General features: G+C 48.2%; 1 protein-coding gene across 5 annotated transcripts in view; it reads right to left on the bottom strand.

Annotated features, from left to right (window-relative positions):
- Positions 1-766: 766 nt before the first annotated feature.
- CCDC9B (coiled-coil domain containing 9B) overlaps positions 767-19,472 on the bottom strand; it is a 58,042-nt gene continuing 39,336 nt past the window's right edge. For 4 of the 5 annotated variants that reach the window (XM_064425640.1, XM_064425641.1, XM_064425637.1 and 1 more), the window contains 8 exons: positions 13,736-13,810; positions 11,761-11,945; positions 10,364-10,425; positions 9,803-9,856; positions 9,267-9,372; positions 8,647-8,704; positions 7,505-8,308; positions 767-1,023 (listed from right to left, as the gene is read on the bottom strand). In XM_064425640.1, coding sequence (XP_064281710.1) covers positions 7,535-8,308; positions 8,647-8,704; positions 9,267-9,372; positions 9,803-9,856; positions 10,364-10,425; positions 11,761-11,945; positions 13,736-13,810 — 1,314 coding nt within the window. In that variant the 3' untranslated portion in view covers positions 767-1,023; positions 7,505-7,534. Of the gene's footprint in view, positions 1,024-1,664; positions 3,045-7,504; positions 8,309-8,646; positions 8,705-9,266; positions 9,373-9,802; positions 9,857-10,363; positions 10,426-11,760; positions 11,946-13,735; positions 13,811-19,472 lie in introns of those variants that run through there. The other variant, XM_064425639.1, reaches the window with a different exon arrangement.

The raw sequence follows: 19,472 nt of genomic DNA, 5'->3' as shown, positions 1-19,472 counted from the left end.
TTTCTGTTCTTTTTATATCTGGAGACTCTGTATTGGGCTTTACTGGTTAGTGGCCTGTGTGTATGCTCCTGCTGCAGGTATTGGACTTGTTGAGGCAGGTGAACTGCTGTCAGGATTTTGTGTTATGGCCTCCTTCAGTAATTGCTTTGGAAACAAGTATCTTCAATTTTATCCAAATGTATTTTTGTCCTTGGCTTAAAGTTTCTTAAATCACCTTCTTTATGCAAGAGCTGACTCACTAGTCTGGGATCAATTCTGATAGTTTTAGCTACAGAGTTGCTGCATTGAAACTGATGTCTAAATTTTTAAGGAAAAGAACACTGTCCAGTGGTCAGCTGATCCTTTGGTTTGAAGGAAAAAGCATTCTGCCTGGGAGTGCTGCTGCTTCCCTTCTGTCTGGAAAAGCTGGAACAACTTCCACCAAATCCCTGAGCTACCAGCCATTGCTGGAAAGGAACAGGTCCTATGCAGGCAGGTGACTCTGAACTCTGTGAGCTGCCCTTAGATTTGCTTGCAAGAAAAGTGCAGTGGTGATGAGGTGGTGGCTCTGATGCCTCAATGAAAAGTGATCCTCATGTTCCTGGCATTGCTGCAGGGAGCTTTTGTGGTGAGGAAGCTGAGCTAGCCCAGGAGTTCAGTGTTTCCAGAAGGAATCAGTGCTCTCAACTGCTGTTGCAGTTTAGAGCTGTTGCTCTAAAAAGCAGAGATTACTGATTCAGTTTGGAAATCTCTACATGTGGAACTGAGAAATAGTAAGAAACAGGAGGTTTTTCCTCATTCCAACTTTTATTTCATATAAATAATCCCTCTACATCAGATTTGTCAACTTTTCAGTTTTTTCTCTCACCATAAAGAAGAAATAGCTAAGCCACAGTTGTCTGAAAAATCACAACCCAGGCACCAAACAAAGTGCATTGAGCAAAGTGTTAATGAGCAGGAAAAAATACACTTAGAACAGGCACAAGCTGTCCAGTCCCATTCCCAGAGCCTGGATCAGACTCAGTCCTTCCTCAGCATCATTACCTGCAAAGTCACTTGCAAGAAAGGAGAAAAAGGAGGGAATGGAGGACCAGTGATGGTTTTCCTTCCAGAATGGAGTCTAGGGCAGCAATGTCTTTTATCTCTTCAAAACAGTACTGGACCAGAGCAATGTAAAATTCCTGCCTGGCCATGTGTCCAACTGTTCCTGGGGCGTAACAGCTCTTGAGCTGAGACTGTGTGTTCCATGGACCATGAGGCAAGCTGGCTTCTGGGAAATGCTGGTAATGACTCAGTCTGACTGGACCAAGAGTCAGGTCAGAGACCTGATGTACAAAAGAAAAATGAATTTAAAAAAACTAAACAATTGCAAGCAGGTTTTTGAGCCAGTCAGATAAGGAAAATCAGCCTTTAACAGTGATGGAGAAGCTCCAGGACCTGGAGCAGTTTTACAATCTTCTATTTATCTGTTCTTTTATCTGTTGGATAAGTCCAAATAAACCCAGTCTGGGCTTTGGTGGGGTGGAGATGTTTCTACTGATAAAACAAAAATCTGCATGCTCTGTTTCTTGATAATACCTGGTGTGATGCCAGTGAAGCCTCCTGAATTTGGCACATGGAGGAAATTCCCAGGCTTGTGCTTCACGATAGGTGTCATGGGTCTAAGTCACATGGGAAAACAAATGTTTGTCTGTGCAAATATTAGTTTATTAAAGCAGCATAGAGTATTTCAGTCCACACGTGCCAACCTGATCTCCAGGGCAGTCTGCCAGCCTGGTCAGCCAACATCCTGCAGGACATTCCAGGCAGTCTCCACATATACCTGTCCCAGGGACGCTTACTCTGGCATCAAATTTTAGAGCAGCCTTGAAGTGAGGGTGATGCCCACTCTGCCCTGTCATTCAGAAGTCAGAAATTATGTTGTGTTATTCCTTGTGCCTTCTCCTTAACTGGCAGCTGTACTCCAGCTGGGTCCTAGCTTCCTGTAACTGGAAAGCCAAGCAGCTAGAATTCCTGCATGTTTGTGCTTGTAAAGCTCCTCCAGATCTTCCATTTGAAAGGTATCTTTAAGGCCAGGTCAGAAGGTCTGCAGGGCAGCTTAGAGAGGATTCCTGCTCTCTTAATGAAACACAAGGCTATGAAAGGCACAACCAGGAAGGTGAAAATGTTGAATACAAAGTCTTGGACCTCCAGCTCCAGTTTGGCCTGGGTCCTGCTGCCAACTGCTTTGGGCAGTGTGGTGGGGGAGGAAGATGATTGTGCTGTCCCCCTCCTTGCCGTGCTGCAGGGATGTTTGGGAAGGGGGCATGGGGTTTGCTGGGTTATGCACAAACCTGGTCATCCAAGCAGCCACCTTCCTTGGCACAAAGCACTGTCCTGATGTGCTCCTCAGCCTCTAAAAGGGGAGGACAGCTGGAGGCTCTTCAAGGAGGAGGTGCTGGCTTGATCTGTGCTTGTCAGAAGCACTCCATCCATCCACCCACCCATCCTGCTCATGCCCCTCAGACCCTGCGACTACCATACACCTCTGCCAACACTTCAACCACGTGCAAACCTCTAGTACAAGAGCTCTGAACACAACTTCTTCACCCAGCTACTGAACTACACCCTAACACCTCACCCCTCTGCTTTGCCAGTCACCTCTTCCTGCTGTTTCAGTTGCTGGCACAGCCCCTGGCACGTGCCTCCAGCCTTTGGGGGAAAAACAGCGTGTGTGCCCAGAAACCCAAGCCATAAGTTTAAAAAGAATTAGTCATTAAATAAAATAAAGTGCATCCAGTAGACATTTCCTTGGCTTGCCACGCAGCTGCAATATATGCCAAACAAATAGATAAGTGATGGTGTTTTCTCTGTAGGGTGGGAGTGTGTGCACCCTTCCCTGTCCTTTGACACACAGGTAGGGAAGGGGGATGCCAGAACTGTGAGTGGGTGGTGATGGGGACCCCACGTGTTGTGAATGGTGCTGAAGGGCTCTGCACAGGTGCCGAAGGCTGATTTCATAGAAGGTAAAAGAGTGAGGACAAGCTTGTGCTCCTCTTCTCCTCCACTGCCTCCAGCATGTTATCCTGTGAAACAAGAGCAGAGACAGCCACAGGATTATCAGTCTCCAGGGAACTGCTGAGCTGTAAATTAAAATGTCTGCTGAGTTCCACCCTGCCCTTCCTGCATGGCTGGGGCTGCTTGGGAAGCACCACTGGGGCATAACCCAGATACCTGCTGCCAAATCAGACAGGAGCAGTGGAGGCTCTGCAGCCCAGGGGACAAGCTGATTCTACCAGCCTGGATTAAATACTCTCAGTCCTCCTCTGGGATACATCAACTTTACTCTTTCCCTATATCTCAGGAACAACAATCCTGATGTGTTCTTGTGTGTGCTGGTTCAGCACCTGGAGCACCAAGAGAAGAGGCTGATTTCAGGTAGGGCTTTGTGATCCTTCCTGGTGAACGTGGCCTGGGTGTGCAGCACTTGTAAACCCCAAGGCAGAGGCTGAATCTGCTTTTCCTAATGAAAAACTAGCCTGTGAGTGGAGCCTGCTGTCCTAGAGCTGCTTCCAGACCCAGACATGCTGATTTTAATTGGGAAAGGCAGACTTTTTATTCTTTTCTAGTTGCCAGATGCTTGGGTGCTGCTCAGAACTGCTGAGCTGGCATTTTCCTGCAGCCATGTTTAAATCAGTAGATCTGCCTTTTGCTGATGCAGATTTCAGCAAGCAAACCTCCCAAGAAAGATCAGGGAGAGGGATATAAAAAAGAAGATGTTAAATCATCCAAAGGCGGGAGAGGCCACAGGAAGCTTGGCTTGCATAAAAAAGAAAATTCTCAAGGAATCATCTAAAGGCACAGCCAGATATATTTAATAAGGAACTGCACTGAAATCAGACCTGAGGTGCTGACACAACTGATGCTGTATACAGCTGAGATGAGATTGTTGCTGGAGACTTAATTCCTTCTCCTGTCTGTGTGCAGCAGTGAGGACTGGCTGTGTCCTGCTGCCAAGGGCTGCTCAGCACTGTGGCAGCACACTGGGATTTAATGGGACTGGGAAGGGCCAGAAGCAGACTGTCAGTCACACTTGGTGGTCCAGATATTGTAAAGTATGTGGTTTATGAGCCTGAGCTGACTCCAGCACAAGTTCTCCCTATTGTGGATCTATTTGACCATTGATGCTTTCAGAAAACTCTGACTGTTTCAGTGCTGGGAGACAATTCCCTTTCCTGCTTTGGAGTATTATCCTTTCAATATAGACCCCTTCTTTCCATGCATGAGTGAGTCTTTACAGCCAAGACACTGGTGGGCTTTAAAGTCATTACTTCTCTTGGTAATTAGCCAGAGTGATTAGCCTTTCTCACATTCCCCACTGTATCCTCTTTCTCATACATAACTCCAGGGCCAGTGGGAGATGGAGCAGCTGTGGGCTGGCTGTGAGCTGGGGCTCAGGGCAGCAATGCCCCCATGTGCTGCCTGGGCTCTGCCAGCAGAGTGGGAATTCTGTGGTGGCAGAATTCTCTCTGTGTGTCAGTGTCACAGGAGAGGACTGTCACAGATCACTGCTGTCTGTCTCACACCTCCCAGCCTGGCTGTCACTGGGATGGCCTTCACAGCCAAGCCAGAGCAGGTCCTTGTGGGACCTACTGGTCAGGCCCCATGTGATGGAGGGATGTGCAGAACTCCCTGAAGCTGCAGCTGAACGTAGCTGATAAAGGTCTGGGATAGCAGGAACAACTGGGATATGAGAGCAGCTCCATTCCTGGTGTTTGGAATGGCAGCAGCTTGCCCATCAGAGCCCTGAGTTATGTTTAGACGTGTTAAGCTCCAGTAAGTGGTCCTCAGGATTCAGCCATGGTGAACTACCAAGTGCTCTGGAAGCCACCTTTTCCTAATTTTCCCATATTTATTCCTGGGCTTCTCCAGTACCTTGGTCCCTGCCCCAGCATTGTGTTCTGGCTCGGATGTTTCTTCCCCTTTGCTGGTGTTGACTACCCACATATCTACAGAGATCACAATTCCACTGCTTTCTGCCTTCATTCTCCTAGACTAAACAACATTCCCTCAATGGCCCTGGAGCCTTCCCTCTGTGTCCCTAGTGTCTTGCACCATTCTCACAAAATCCCTGTGTTTTCCTCCCATGTGGTGCCATCACTCCAGAGGTATGGAGACAAGTCCCACTCCCGTCTCTGCATAAAGACTAAGCTCTCCACTTAGGTGGTACTCAGAGGTGCTCTGGAATTTAAAATGCCCATGGCATAAGGATGGGCTCCAGAGGGTGGTGTGGGCTACAGAAAGGACCAGGGAAGCCAATGCTATTCAAGGCAAGCCCTTGACCCTGCCAATGCTAGGCCAACTCCCCAAACACACCAGCAGATGGTATCTTCCTGTCTCCTGAACCTCAAGGAAGCTGCTTGTTCTTCCGCAGCTCCACAACTGTTTTGGGAAGTGCTGCTTTCTGCTTGTGCTGTTTCCTGCACCAACCTTGGGCGCTGGTTTGCATCAGAGCCGACCTCTGCTGACCTCCTGCGTCCTGCAGCACTCGGGCCCTGCCTGCCCCACTCCTGTTTACGTCAGCCAGTGCTGCAAGGTCAGATCCCTGGAGCTGCTCTGGAAATCTACCCCCAGCTGCATTTTCTCTAAAGATGTTAAGATTAATTTTCTCAAGAGAATTCAGGGAAAAGCTTCTGTGGTTTTTGTGTATCGTTTACTTCTCTGGGACTTGTTGGACATTCTCCAGGGATTCCAGTCCTGCACTTCGAGTAAATATTTATTCCTTGTTATTTGAAGCGAAGGATGAAAGCCCCACCACACTCTCTGCACAGCATCTCCCACTGATTTGAAGGTGCTGGAGATTTTTAGTGCCATAAATAGACGTTGGGAGGGGGAGCTGTGAAACCCACGTGGTGGCTGCACAGGGCTGCAGTTGTGCAGGAAGGGATGTGAGATCTGCATTTAATGTGAGTGGGACACGGGCCCCACGAGCAGGGCAGGGGGCCAGCATGTTGTTATCACTGAGTACAGCTGTTTCCAGCTGTTACATATACCTGCTGAGCTCTGAAGTGGGCTCAGGGCCCTATTACCAAACCATGGGAATCTCCATCACTGAGATGAAAATAGACTATTCTAATTAATTGTTTCCTCTTAGTTGGTGTCTGATTAAAGTTATCCTGAGTGAGCAAAGTAGTCATTAATTCCTCCATCCTCTAATTTGGTGGGAATTTTGGTAGATTGGAAAGGCGTGGCTGGACAGTAATCTCCCACTATGTCCATCCAGGTGTTTCATAACATTCTCCTAAATGCTGTTGGAATTAATTTCCCTCACTTGAAGGAATTTTAGTTCAAACATAGAACCAGCTCCTGCTGGTTCTTGATGTTTTGTCTTTTTGAAATCACTATGACGCTTGTACTTCTCCCTGCCTTTTATATGGATTGGATTATAGGGAAAGTCTTTGTTAGCAGCTTAGCCACTTCATCCCTAAGCTCATTTGTACCTCTGGGAGGAATACTGAGCAACACCAGGGGATGCATTGCTGTGTAGGGTCTGCAGAAAAGCTTCTGGACTCCAGGAAAAGCTCTTGGTGGGGGGATTTGCCTGCCTGGCTCTGAGCAGCTCATTGCCTCCAGTGCCTACTTATAGAACAGAGCTGCTGCCTCTGTGAAGGAGAGAGAAAGGAGTATCCTGAGAGCCACTCCCATGCAGGGAAGCTGGATTGTGTTCTGGAAATGCTGATCTCTCTTTAGTGTGATGTTCTGTTCTGTGGGACACTGCTGGAAAAAACACACCTTGCAAAGAGCCCCTACCCTCTCTCTTTTCCCCCTCCTCCTCCTAATTTCTACCTTAACTTTGTGCTTGTCATCCTTTGTTCCTTTTCCTGGCTTTGCATTTGCCTTGATGGAAGAAAAATTGTTTGTTTGTGTAAAACCTGGAGCATTGCTCCATAACCGGCTCTGTTCTCCCTCCCTTCTGTTTGGTTCATGGGCCTTTGCACCAGGAATCATCTCACCCTGTGTATTTATACATTGCCCTGCACATCAGTGTTACCATCTGCAATTCAAAGTGTAGCACTCACAGACCTTCTACTGGGAAGAAAATCCCACATACAATCAACCTTCTCCCAAGCTCTGCCCATGAGGTGGGCCCCTGTGGCTTTGCAGATGTTTTGGGGAAGGACCACACTGACCTTGAGTTGTGATCACCCCAGAGACAGAAATAAACTCATCCCACTGTGGGTATTCCTCCCATCCTTTCTAAGGTCATAGTTTCCCAGGAATAGATCAGTATGTGCCCTAACTAATGTGTGTCATCAACAAACCTCAGCAGCCCAGTTTTCTGTCTAATTTTTTTTTGTCTGACTTTGCATTCCTTCCCCACCCGCTCCAGGACAGGCCTTTGCAATCCACAGATTTAATTACCTTAGAGATCCATAGCACTGCTAATGAACATTTCCAAACAGTTATCTGGTATGATGCCTTTGCACCACAGAAAATGGAGTTGTGGCCCTGTACTATGGCTGAGAGCATTAATGAGATGACTCACCTTATGTCTCAGGCAAGCCGGGGCAATCTGCTAGTTGTGAGTGTCCCCACTGTGCTTGTCCTTGCAGTCCTCAGGCTGGTCCCCTTCCCCAGGCTGGCATTTTGCTGTGTCCTGCTCAGGCTCAACAGCCTTGTCAGAGCTGGCTTTCCCTGGGGACGAAGGCTCGTGGTGTTCAGTGCCTTCAGCATCTTCACTTCCTTGCAGTTCAAGTGCCTCAAGAGCAGAGCTTTGGGTCACTTCTTCCCCTCCTTTGCTCACCAGCTGTCCTTGGTCTGCATCCAGTCTGTCTCCTGCTGCTGTGTCGAGCTTTCCTCCGTGGCTGTTGGAAGAGTTCTCAGAGCACTCCTGTTCTGAAGCTGGCTGCTTCTCCAAGCCAGCTCCATCCACATTCACTCCCACGGGCAGTGACAAGGTCTCCTCGCTGCCAGGCCTGGTGCCTTGCAGAGTGTTCTGAAGGCTGCTCTGTGAGGCAGTGCTGTCAGTGCTCTCCTCCTGGGAGTTGTCAGCAGTGCCAGGCTTCCCACTGGCATCTTCCCCAACACTTTCCTTGCTTGGCTTGGGCCCCGGCTCTGAGTCCCCAGCACTGGCCACAGATACCTCTGTGCTGCAGCCCCTCACTCCCCTCTGCTCCTCCTTCTGGCCATTCTGGGCAGGCTGGACCTTCCCACTTCGCAGCTGCTGTGAGGAGGAGGCCCCGTGATCCTGGAGGCTTGGCTGTTTCCCCTTCTCCTCCAGCTCAGCTGTGCAGTTCTCTTCCACCCCCTCGTCACCTCTGCTCTTCCGCCTGTCCATACCAAGGCTCCTCTGAGAAACAAAGGACATATTAAGTTCAGCTTATTAAAATACCAGTATATTGTATTTCTTGTCTGTGATAGTTCTGAAAACCTGAGGAAAATAGATGTAAAAGGATGTAGGTGGAGAAGTGTTCAGGGACCAGAATAGGTGAGGTGGTTGTGCTGACAGAGGGTCAGTGTAAGCAGTGGAGCTGCTGTCACACCAGGCCACGTGAGGAGTGTTAATGGTGAATACAGTTACCCAAAAACAGAGGTCTCCCAGCTCTGGAATAGATTAGAGATTACAATTTTCCTGATAGTGCATGTGTTTAGAAAACTCAGCTGCCAGCCTGCAACTCAGGAACTCACCTGGCCATCAAAGTCATCCCTCACAAGAGAGATGTCCTCGCCTTCTTTTGCATCCCATCTGTCAAGAAAAAGTAATCAGAATTTAGGCCTTGAAGTTCTTACAAAGCCAGTGTCCCTTGCCTGACACCCAGACAGGGATTCTTTCCAGGGCCATGTATTCCTTGTCTGAGCTCCTTGTCCAGGCCTATCCAGAGACATTCATTTGAGACCACTAAATCTCAATGAACTGTTTGTAATTCTAATTGTAATGAACACATGAACTCCAATTGCCAGAACAGACAGTTGAGTCAGACTAAGAATACAGAGTTTGCTTGTGCTGATGCCTGCCACAGTCTGGTCCTGCTTGCCTAACAGTGCCCAAGTGTCCCAAGTCTCCACGACAGTAGACACAGAGGCAGATACTGAAGGCTAAAATTACTTTGAAGTAGCTTGGAAGTCAGAGTATTTACAAAGGCCTGCAGTGACAGGACAAGGGCCAATGGCTTCCCACTGACAGAGGGAAGTGCTAGGTGGGATATGCTTCCATGTGAGTGTGGTGAGGCCCTCAGGTTGCCTCTTCATAATGAGGCAGGGACTGAGATGTGGATGTGCACACCATGGCAGTGCTGCCAGCTCCTCACCTTCTGGCTCTGCCTGTCAGTCTGTCCTTCCCCTTGGCTCGGCTGCTCACAGCAGGCACTGCTTTTGGACCAGGGTCGCTCACATTCACTCCATGATGTCCTCCACCTAGAAAACAGGTTGGAAATGCCATGCAAAAGCAGGCAGAAGCAGCTGATGGACCACAGAACAGGCCAACAGCCTTGTAATCTTGGACAGGATCTCTGAGGTGGGAAGCCTTTGAAGTTGTGTGCATACTGCATGTATATTTTCTAAAGTAATGAAGACAAATCAAGAATCCAGGGTGTTCCTTTTGTGGGTTTTTTTTTTTTAATTCTAAATTCCAATTCTAACTTTAAATCTTATTCCTTGGATAGAGTCTTACTTGTGGTGTTCTTGGAAAACTTCTCCCCTGCACACAGCTATGAGAGCAGCCATGTGGTGTGCTCCAAAAGGCTCTCAAGATCTGCAAGTGTCTGGAGAGAACACTCTCCCTGAGGGATATCAGAGGTGCTGGCGTTTAGTGGGGTGACATAACACAATCCTGTAGTTTACTCACCTCTCCCATCCACAGGAAAGGACCTGTGCTGGAATTTTCTTGCATTCCTTCCCCCTGCAAGGACACAACAAAGGATGCAACAAAGTGACTGAGGGTCTGTAACGAACAGGCAGCAAAAAGCCTCATGTTCAAATAGGGTGTCATGAGGGAAAGCTTTGTTTTTGTCAGTCCATCTCCTGAGAAACAGGAGTCAGGATGGACTTATGCTCGTAAAGAAGCCAGCATGTGCCATAGGGATCAGAGATGATGTGCTCTGGAACAGGACTGCCTCTTAAACGAGTGTGTGGGAAAGGAGGCAGGGCTGCGCCTCCACACTGTGTTGTTCCAGCTTACAGAAGCCACTGCTCTCCCTGGGAAGGTCCAAAGCTCTAGCACCCAGCTGCTCAAATCCCATCCCCCGAGCCCTCTGCCCAGCAGGGAGGGCTGAGCCCCCAGCTCAGAGGGGTTTGCCCAGGAAAGCAGAGCTTCACAGCTGACAGCCACGACAGCTGCTGTGGCACTGGGATGTGCACGATCAGCGTTCACTAGCGTCAGGACAGAGTCTAGGTGTCCCTTGCCAACCTTTCTTACTGCTGGGATTATCCAAGGCTGGCTCCCCATCCTTAACAAAGTCCTCTTCAAACCTGCAGGTTAAAAACAGGCATTGTCAGACCTGACCATTCTCCTCCAGTGTGCAAAGCATGGGCAGGAGCCCTTGGCACAATGCAAGCTCCAGCCTTTGGCCCTTCTGCACCTGCCCACAGGCAAACCTGTGCAGGTTTCTCAGCAGCAGCTGAAGCTGCATGGGCTAACTGAGGTTGTGAGGTAGTTCTACCCCAAAGAAGAACCTCTAAAACCTTTACATCAGTACCCATATGTATATATTAAATGTTATGAACCTCCTAGAGATGTAGGGTAGCTGTACTACACTCAAATGCAGCTTCCCAAGCTTCCAAATATGATCTGAAGTAGCTTCAGGATTTATCATCTCAAATCAGATCATTTGGTTGTCTTCTAGTCCTGCTTGTTTTATATTATGGCTTTTCTCTTAAAAATGGATTTTTTGGAAAAACAGTGGGGCTCAAGGCTGTCTTGACATCAACACTCAGCACCCACTTAAGTCAATTTACCCCTAATTATTGGGGTCTCAAGCAACTGAAAATTGATGTGTTTGGTTCCATTCCTCAGCCAAAGGATTGTCCCACCTACCTGTCCTGTGCAAACTGTTCTATCACCAAACAGTGATAGAACAGTCCCTAGCTCAGCACCCTACCAGAAGCTTATCCTGCTACAGGTGCCAAGTCATCCTCCAAAGCTCTGTAGCTGGTGTGCCCCAGCTGAACCAGCACAGTCAGAGGCACAGTGATTCAGGCAGGGACATGTCCAGCCCCATTCCCAGCTGTCCCACATCACTGTTCTCAGCATTTCCCTGTATGACACAGATAGCCTTTTGAAGTGAACCCCTTACCCTGCAGTGCCCGAGCAGGCTCAGTTTATGGGGTGGGGAGGACTTAGGCATGTTGGGCTCTCCTGTGCTTGAAAAGGACAAAGAAGTGGGGGCAGTTAGAGAACCTGTGGACTAGCAATGCAAGTTCGTCCATCCACGTTTCTGGAAGAGCACCTGTACCTTCCTGCCATTGGATTTGTTTGTGTGAAAATAGAGAGGATCCTCCAGATGCAGACTGCTCATTGGTTCATGCTCCCCTCCCTCCTACAGTCCATACCCTGGTTGGACCAAAGGCAGGCAATCTTTGTCAGCACATGGTATCCCCTCTCAGGAGAGCTCATATCAGGAAGAAAACATGAGAATCACTGTGATACCAGATCCCACTTATTGGCATGGTCTGGGGAGGAAGAGGCAGCAGTGTGGATTTGGTCAGGCACATGACAGCATGGGATTGATAAGTATCTGCACAAGATCCCAGCACTGGCTTTAGGCCTGCTGCAGGCAAAGCACCCTGGGACAGGGAAGGACCTACATGTGCTCCGACTTCTCCACATCCCAAGCCCGTCGCCACTCGCCCTTGGCATTCCTGTGACGTGCCAGGCGCTCCAGGTCAATCTGGTCTCGCTCCCTCTTCCAGCGGATGTACTCCGAGCGCTCCCAGCCAGTCATGGGGAATCTCACATCTCCAGGGCTCTTCTGGACTGGCTTCCCACCATCCTAGGAGGGAAAAGAGCTTCTGGTTAATAAAACTGTCTGAAACAGCTGCATTCAGGGTATTTTGTACTGTCACCAACACAAATGCTCAGGAATATTTGAAAACAACTCGTGACAAGGTCAGCTCCTTTCTCTGAAGTGATGTGTGCACACCAGGACTCTGCTTTACCCAAAGCCTAAATACACTGGGGCTTTTTGGCTCTACAGAAGGGAAAACTGAGGCAGGAACCTTTGCTAAGGTTTACTTATGGCATAGAGTCAGTTCCTGGAGTGCTTGCAACATCTGTCAACAGGGTTTGAATGATGAGTCCCCCAACCTGAAGTCCTTTGCCTGTGAAGTCCTTCGCAGTGAGAAGGCAGGGAAGGAAGTCAGCCTTGTGTGACCACCAGGCATCCACAGGAGCCCACAGCCACAGAGCTCCGGCCAACCCTGTGCTCAAGAGCAGCATTCCCAGAGCAAAGGGGCTCTTTACCTTCACTGCTGTCAGCTCCTGGTTTATCACTCCTCATGACAGACTGGTTAAGGCTGACACTGCTCAAAAATTCAAAGCTTAATGGAAAGACAATTCAGAGCTGATGGAGCATGTGGGGGGGAAGTAGCCCAGCTGTCAGGTTAATGGATGAGGTGGAAGCAGGAGCCGACAGGCTGTGGTGTGTTGTCAAGCAACAGTGTGTAGGGAATAGCTTAGTGCAGAGCTGAGTCCTGGGGTGCTAATTACCAGCAGATAATTCATCACCTCATACACATGTCCTTCCATGCCAGCCACCCTCACACCTTCCCCAAAGAGGAATTAACTCCTCAGCCTTGCACTGCGGGTAAGCAAAGCAGCAGGAAGAAGGGACTGAAAGCCCTGTTACCAAGGTGACTCACCTGCGTGGGCTGGAGCTGGGGTGGCACCAATTGCTGCTCCATTCCTCAGCTGACAGGAGCTGGGGACCTGACACCATGTCCCCAAGGAGGGAGAGAGGAGGGGGTCCTGCCAGAATGGACCCTGATGCATCCATAAAGCCAAAAGCAAGGGAAGGACTGAGGCTGATGCCTGTGCTCTCTTGTGGGGAGAGGCAGAAATGGTTGGGGGCCTATGGAGCAGGAGGAGTCGGTCCCTCTCCTCAATTACAGTGTAGCTGTGGTTAGTTGGACCACAGGCTATCATGCTCCCCCTTCCTGCGCTGGGGGGCTCAGCTGGAATTAGTGTCTAAGAGCCCATCTGTGTCCTCCTAATGAATCACACTGAGGTGGGGTTATTCTATTTGTGCTCCATTAATTAAAGCATCTGCAGGCTCGAGGGAGCCAGCATGTCTCCAGGCTTTGCATTAAACAGTCAGTGGGAAGGCCTGTGCTTTAATTTACCTCCATCCTACTCAGCTCCTGCTGAAGTGAGGAGCTGTAGCTAATACAGCCTGAGCTTTTCAATCCACAAGGAAATGGACTGGGAGAAGAAACAGCCAAAACTGTGCTGCCACAGGGATGAGCATGTTACCCTTCCTAACATCCTTATGGCTGTGTGAAGGGCTTGAGCAGCCATGATAAGATGTGGAGGCAGGTCCTTGTCACCTTTCCAGTGCTGCTTGCTCCAGGTGTGTCAGCTGCTCAGCAAAGCTTTGTATGATGAGAGTGATGAACAGTGGGAGCCATGTCAGAGCACAATGCTGCTTCACAGAATTACAGGATGGTTTGGGTCTCAAGAGACCTCGAAGGTCATCCTCCTTTAGGATTATGGTGGGAAGGCACATTCTACTGGTTTCCTCTTCCAAGACAAGGGTGCCCACAAAGGGACCTGGGCCCCACTCACCTTCCGGCTGTGCTCACTTTCTGGGCCTCTGTCACTTTCTGATCTCCTCTTCTCTGCTGTTCTCCGCTCTTCTCCCTGCAAGAGAATGGACACAGGAATTATTTCAAGGATTAAGCAAGGATTCCTGGCAGGAGAATCAGGACCTGTACCTATGCTGACCAGGACATGTAAGAACTTCTCAGAAAAGATCAGCAAAAGAGGAAGCATTTTTTTCTGGAGTCCCAAATCAAACTGATGTAGAAAAAAAAGAAGTCAGAAAGCAAGGGGTGCATGAGAAAAGCATTCCCACAGGTCCCTGCTTCTCCCAGGCTGGAAGCAGAGTGGTGTCCTGCATGGTCCTGTCTCTTTCCAAGGCAGACCAAGTTTCAGGTACCTTTACAGATTTGGGCCATTTTAGAATTCCACTGTGCAAGACCTGGATAGCTACAAACAGCAGCTATCTGGTGCTGCTACAACCCAGCATGGTCAAACTAGGAGTGATTTCAGCCCCTGGCAAACATGCCATCCTTCCACCAGTCCATCCCTGCTCCCATCGGGTTTACCCATGCTGCCACCAGATTGGCAAGCTCTGCTCTGGTGTTGATATTCCCCAGCCTGGCAGGAGGTGACAATCAGCTTCTGTTTCTTAGTGAGCTACAGGCACCAAACACGGGCCAAGCCAGGGGTTCTCTGTCCTCCACGTGATGAATAATTGAGACAGAGCCATGTCAGAGGCCAGGGTGGGAATTGCAGTGAATCTTAACAAAACAGTCTGCAGGGCATAAAGATCTTTTAGGAAAGCCTTCCTGCCTGGTTGGACAGCTACAGGACTGGGGCTGTGGGGGGCTGAGCTTGTCCTGCTGCCATTTTGCAGTGCCAAGCAGAACTGAAACACAAAGAGGAACGTGGCAGCATGAACTGCCAGCTCAGCCCTTCCAGAAAGCAACAGCGTGGTGAGGTCCAGCCCAGGCTGGAAACAGGACTTTTATTCTGTGCATTCACCAGACACAGCTTTAGTTTTACAGGGAAACTTGGGATATCACTCTCGATACCTGCAGCTCTGCCCAATCTCCTAAGGCAAGTCATGCTGCTGCAGCTTGTTCTCATGTACCCCATAGAATCATGCAGGGAATGAGCTGGGGACACATTTTTGGGGGATTGCCCATACAGGCCAAGTCTGAGGCAGGTGGGAAATGTGGCCATACAGTTAATGGACTGTCATTGCACTTGGTGCATGACAGCTTCACTGCCTGACTCATAGCTCCAGTACAGATGGAGGTTTGTTCAAACAGATCCTTGGAAATAACAAGGAAAATTTTAGCTATATTGTCCTGGGATTTCTCTGCAGAGATTTGGGAAAAATGCAGAGGGGTCTGTGCTCAGAGAAGCTGCCCCTCACCATATCCTGCCTGTTGCAAAAGGGGATATGGTGAAAGATGACACTGGGGACTTATTTCAAAATGTTGCTGTGAAAACTTATATAACCAAAAAATGCTCCCTCTGGACTCAAAGTCACCTGCTCTGGCAGCCCTGTTTGAAGAACCCTGTAGTGAGAGATTGAATGACTCTCTGTAGTCCCAAACTGAGCATTTACTCAGAGATTAAACAGCAGAAATCTGGAAACTTTGCTCTCCCAGAGCCCTACATCCCAGTGGCTGTCCCATTTGGAATGCTCGCTCATCAGTGCCCACCACAAACCTGGGTGGCACAGACACTGCACAATCCTTCATCCTTTTACACCCTCACTGCAAGCCAGCTGCCTTTTGCCTTAGTCTGCTTCTATTTTTGCTTCTCAGAGGGCACTGTGGAAAATGGAGAAGACCACAAAAATGTAGTTCTTTTGTACCAGGACAGCAGGTCTGAGCTGTGCAGAGAACATTCAGCTTGGCACTTGCACTGGCTCAGGAGCAGAATTCCTGTTGTCCTGCTGCCCCAGAACTGCTCCTCCTGTAACCACACACCCAGGCCAAGAGGGAGCAAAACATGTTTTTCTTTTCCTTCTTCCTCTCTGCCCCCAAAATTAAGAAAAGTTACACGGATGTTATCATTCCTAGTGTAACTGTTCCTGCAGAGCAGGAGGAGGACACAAAAGCCTGAAGCAGTCAGGGAAGATTTTTATTGTTTATCCTGAGGTTTCTGCCAAGATTTCTCAGTTTCTCAGTCCAGAATGGCCCAGGGTGGGGCCCAAGGTGGGGCAGAGCCTGCTCCAAAACAGCCCTGGGATCCCAAATGCCTTTTGCCACTGGTCTTTCTGACTCCCTGGCATACCTGTTCCCAGCTAATGTCACTGTGCAGTGGTGACAGTACTCATGCCATTATCCAGCCAAGCACTGTTTGTGCTAGCAGTTCTCCAGAAGATTTGACAGGCTTCCACATCTCTGGGCTGGTTCAACACCTTCTTTTTTTAAAAAATAAGGACTATCAGATAAGTTAAACAAACCTTTTGCTACCCACTTCTCCAGGCACGTGTCAGCACCACAACTGGCATTTCTTCTTAAAGAAATGAGGAGATTTTTGTAGGAGCTTAAAGCCGTTTTTCTAGTGCTCAGATTTCCCACTGGGCAGGATTTTTGAAACTAGTACATGAGAGGATTTTTTTATAACTCTTTTGAAAAATCTGCCTCCTTAATTGTGCTGCCTGAAGGGAACTAAAGACTTTTCAGCCACCCTCTCTGCCTATTTTCCCCTCCCATCTGCAATGTAAAAGCAAGTGCTTCTCCTGCCACAGGTTTGGTTCCTCTCCTCTGCAAGCACCAAGTCCGACTCCTCTGTGTTAGTCCCTGAAAGCAGCTTTTGTGTCTCTTGATTACAGTCATTTCTGATACACCATCCTGGGAAACTCTGTTAATAAAAGGACAATTTAAAAGCCCTGAAGCTCTATCAACTGCCCATTTAAAAGATGATTTGTAACCTGTTAATTAACCATTGTGCTCTACTGGTCCTGGGCTGCTGGCTCCCAGCTCTAATGTACTAATGAGCCTGAAATACTGCCAAAGCATGGAGTGGCTTTTTCGGGCTAAAAATGAAGGATTGTCTCCAGCCCTACATGCAGGAGAGCCCTGAGGCAGGTTTAGGGGCAGCCAGGCAGAGATGGGTCCCAGATGTGGCACTTCCAAGCCAGCAGCAGCACTGGAGGTCATGAAGCTGCAGCAGTAGAGCGATGGACTCTGCAAAGAGACAGGATAATTTGGTTCCTTCAGCCCTGTGGGCTAACAGAGAGTGAAAGAGTCTTTCTGCTTATGGCACTGGAGCTGTCTCAGAAAAGGAGATCATGAAAGCATCTTTTTTTCCTTGCATTTCCTCTTTGGTAGCCCCTGTCTCAGCTCTGCTGCAGTCTGGGACTGACAGTGTGGGGTTAGCCAAAAGCACCATGGGCAGCAAGAATGGGAGCAGTTTTCCTCTTTGGGGATTTTTTTAATTTGTTTTGTTTTGTTAGTTTGGGCTTTTTTTCTTTATTGAATTTCATCAAGAATAAAAATAGAGAAAATGTGTGGTAACGAGGACATCCATCAAATACTTTAATTGGATACATTTGACACATGCACAGAGGAGGAAGCAAATTTGACAGTGGCCAGGCTACTAGAGGGGGAGAGATGGATGTGATTCTTTCTCCTAGGCCTTTGTGGGAACCCCAGAAGAGCAGGGAAGCAGCTGGGGCACAAGGTAAAAAGGCCCAAAGGATGAACTATGCTGGGATTAATGAGACTGAAAGTTAATCCTTGAATGAGGGGTCCCAGCTCAGGTCCTAATACACAGCAAGCCAGGCAACACCACTGACACCCCACAGGCTCTCCAACAGCTGATTGATATTGGGATGAAAATGAAGTTTCTCTTTTAACAACTGATTAAAGGCTAGAAAAGAAAAAGTGGCAAGAAAATGGTGGTTTCCATGGCAGAAGATTAGCAGGAGTGTACCACTGGAACATGTGCTGCTCAACATGCTCATAAATGGTCTGGAAAAGGAGCTGAAGAGAGGGATGACAGTTTGCTGATGATACTAAATCATCCAGGGCAAAGAATGTAATTTGCCCGGAAAGAGCTGCGAAAGATCTCTTGACATTGAATGCCTGCATCATAAAATTACAGCTGAAATTCAATATCAGTAATACAAAATAACTCACACAGAGAAAAATGTCCCTTCTTGTATACACACACAGAGTAATGAGTCCTGAGCTATGATTAACAGTCAGGAATGAAATTTTGGTGTTACTGTGACTAGTTCTCTGAAAATGTTAGCTCAATTATTTAGGGGAAAAAAAAAAGCAAAGAAAATGCAAACTTGTTGGGAGAAGAATAGAGAACAAACCAGAACATTGTTATGTCACTGAGTACATCCTGGAGAGCCCGCAGCTGGAATACCATGTGCAGTTCTGGTCTGCTTGTACTGAAAGAATATGGTAAAAATAACAAAAGCACAAATGGGGACAATGAGAATGATCAGAAATAAAGAACAGTCCTCAGCAGATAAGTGTAAATAGGAGCAATCTCTTAAGTTACTTGAGATAGCTGAAGGGAGACATGAAACAGGTCAATAAAATCATTTGTACTTTGGGAAGTGACCTGGGAATGATCTATTCACTACTTCCCCTGATGCAGGAACAGCAAATGGAGCTGTCAGGGAACAAGGCTGAACAAGTCTAGGATTTTAAGCTTCCATGATTCTATGGCTTTAGCAAGTGCAGCCTTAGGCCCACCCTCATATGCTCTGAATCCAGATGGTTTGAGGCCAGTATGAGCAAGGCATTGCCAAAACCACATATATAGATGCTCAGCCTCAAATTTCATATTCCATAATAAAACCAGATAAGAGATGACCTTCCAGGGCAGTCCATACACTTAAGAGAGCACAGGATCTAAAGCCAACATCCAGGCACTCCTCCTGCTGCTCTCTCCTAGTACAGCCCCAACCCTGATGACCTCAGAGACAAGTGTTTAAACAGGCCCAGCAGAGAGCAGAGGATGACACTTGCCTGGCACATTACAGAAGTACATTTGACAAGCTTAAGGGCAGAAACAGCACAGTCAGGTCAAGCCCATTACATCCAGGAATGTTGGTGATGCCCAGACTGAAGCAGTGATGTCTGTCATGGGGAATTCTGGGGTTATCAGTGGCTCATTTGCCTGCTCTGGGGTTACCAGTGGCTCATTTGCCTCCTCATAATCAGGCAGCTCATTTGAGGTTTATGGCATTAAAAACACTACTTGGCAGCCATAAGAAAGGAACACCTGAGCTTCTGGAGCCTAGGTAAGCCCTGGGGAGAAGCTGAAGATGAGCATGGGTAGTAGCAGCAAATGGTTGGCACTATTCCAGAGAGGGGCTGCAGATGTCTCCCAGCATTCCTGGGTGTGTTTGGTAGCTATACCAAGTGTTGTTTTCCTACACAGTCTTTGCTGACCCTTTTGCTGCAGGCATTCTTTCTTATCTGTGAAAGCTTCCAAAGAGGAAAATAGCACATGCCTCTGTGTGTGTAAAGAGAAAGGTATTTGTAAAGAAGTATTTGAAATATGTTTCAAAGATTAACAAAGTTCACTCAGCAGGTGATGGCCAGGCACAGCAGGATGTGGTTCAGAGGCAGATATAGCCCAGCTCTGTTAACGTTTAAGTCGTGCAGTGAGTCAGGAGGACACTGCCCCTGTCCCAGTCTGCTGTGTGGCTTCAAAGAAAAGTTGGTAAAAGACAAGGTGAGATTCATGCCCTATATCTGGCAGTGCTTTCATCAGTCCTTCCAAAGCAGCATCTGTTTATGAACTCAGTGTG

This window comes from Passer domesticus, chromosome 6 (genome assembly GCF_036417665.1).
Source record: "Passer domesticus isolate bPasDom1 chromosome 6, bPasDom1.hap1, whole genome shotgun sequence".
Taxonomy (NCBI): Eukaryota; Metazoa; Chordata; class Aves; order Passeriformes; family Passeridae; genus Passer; species Passer domesticus.
Note: the sequence above shows the minus strand (reverse complement) of the source record. Positions and strands in the feature narration are given on the sequence as shown.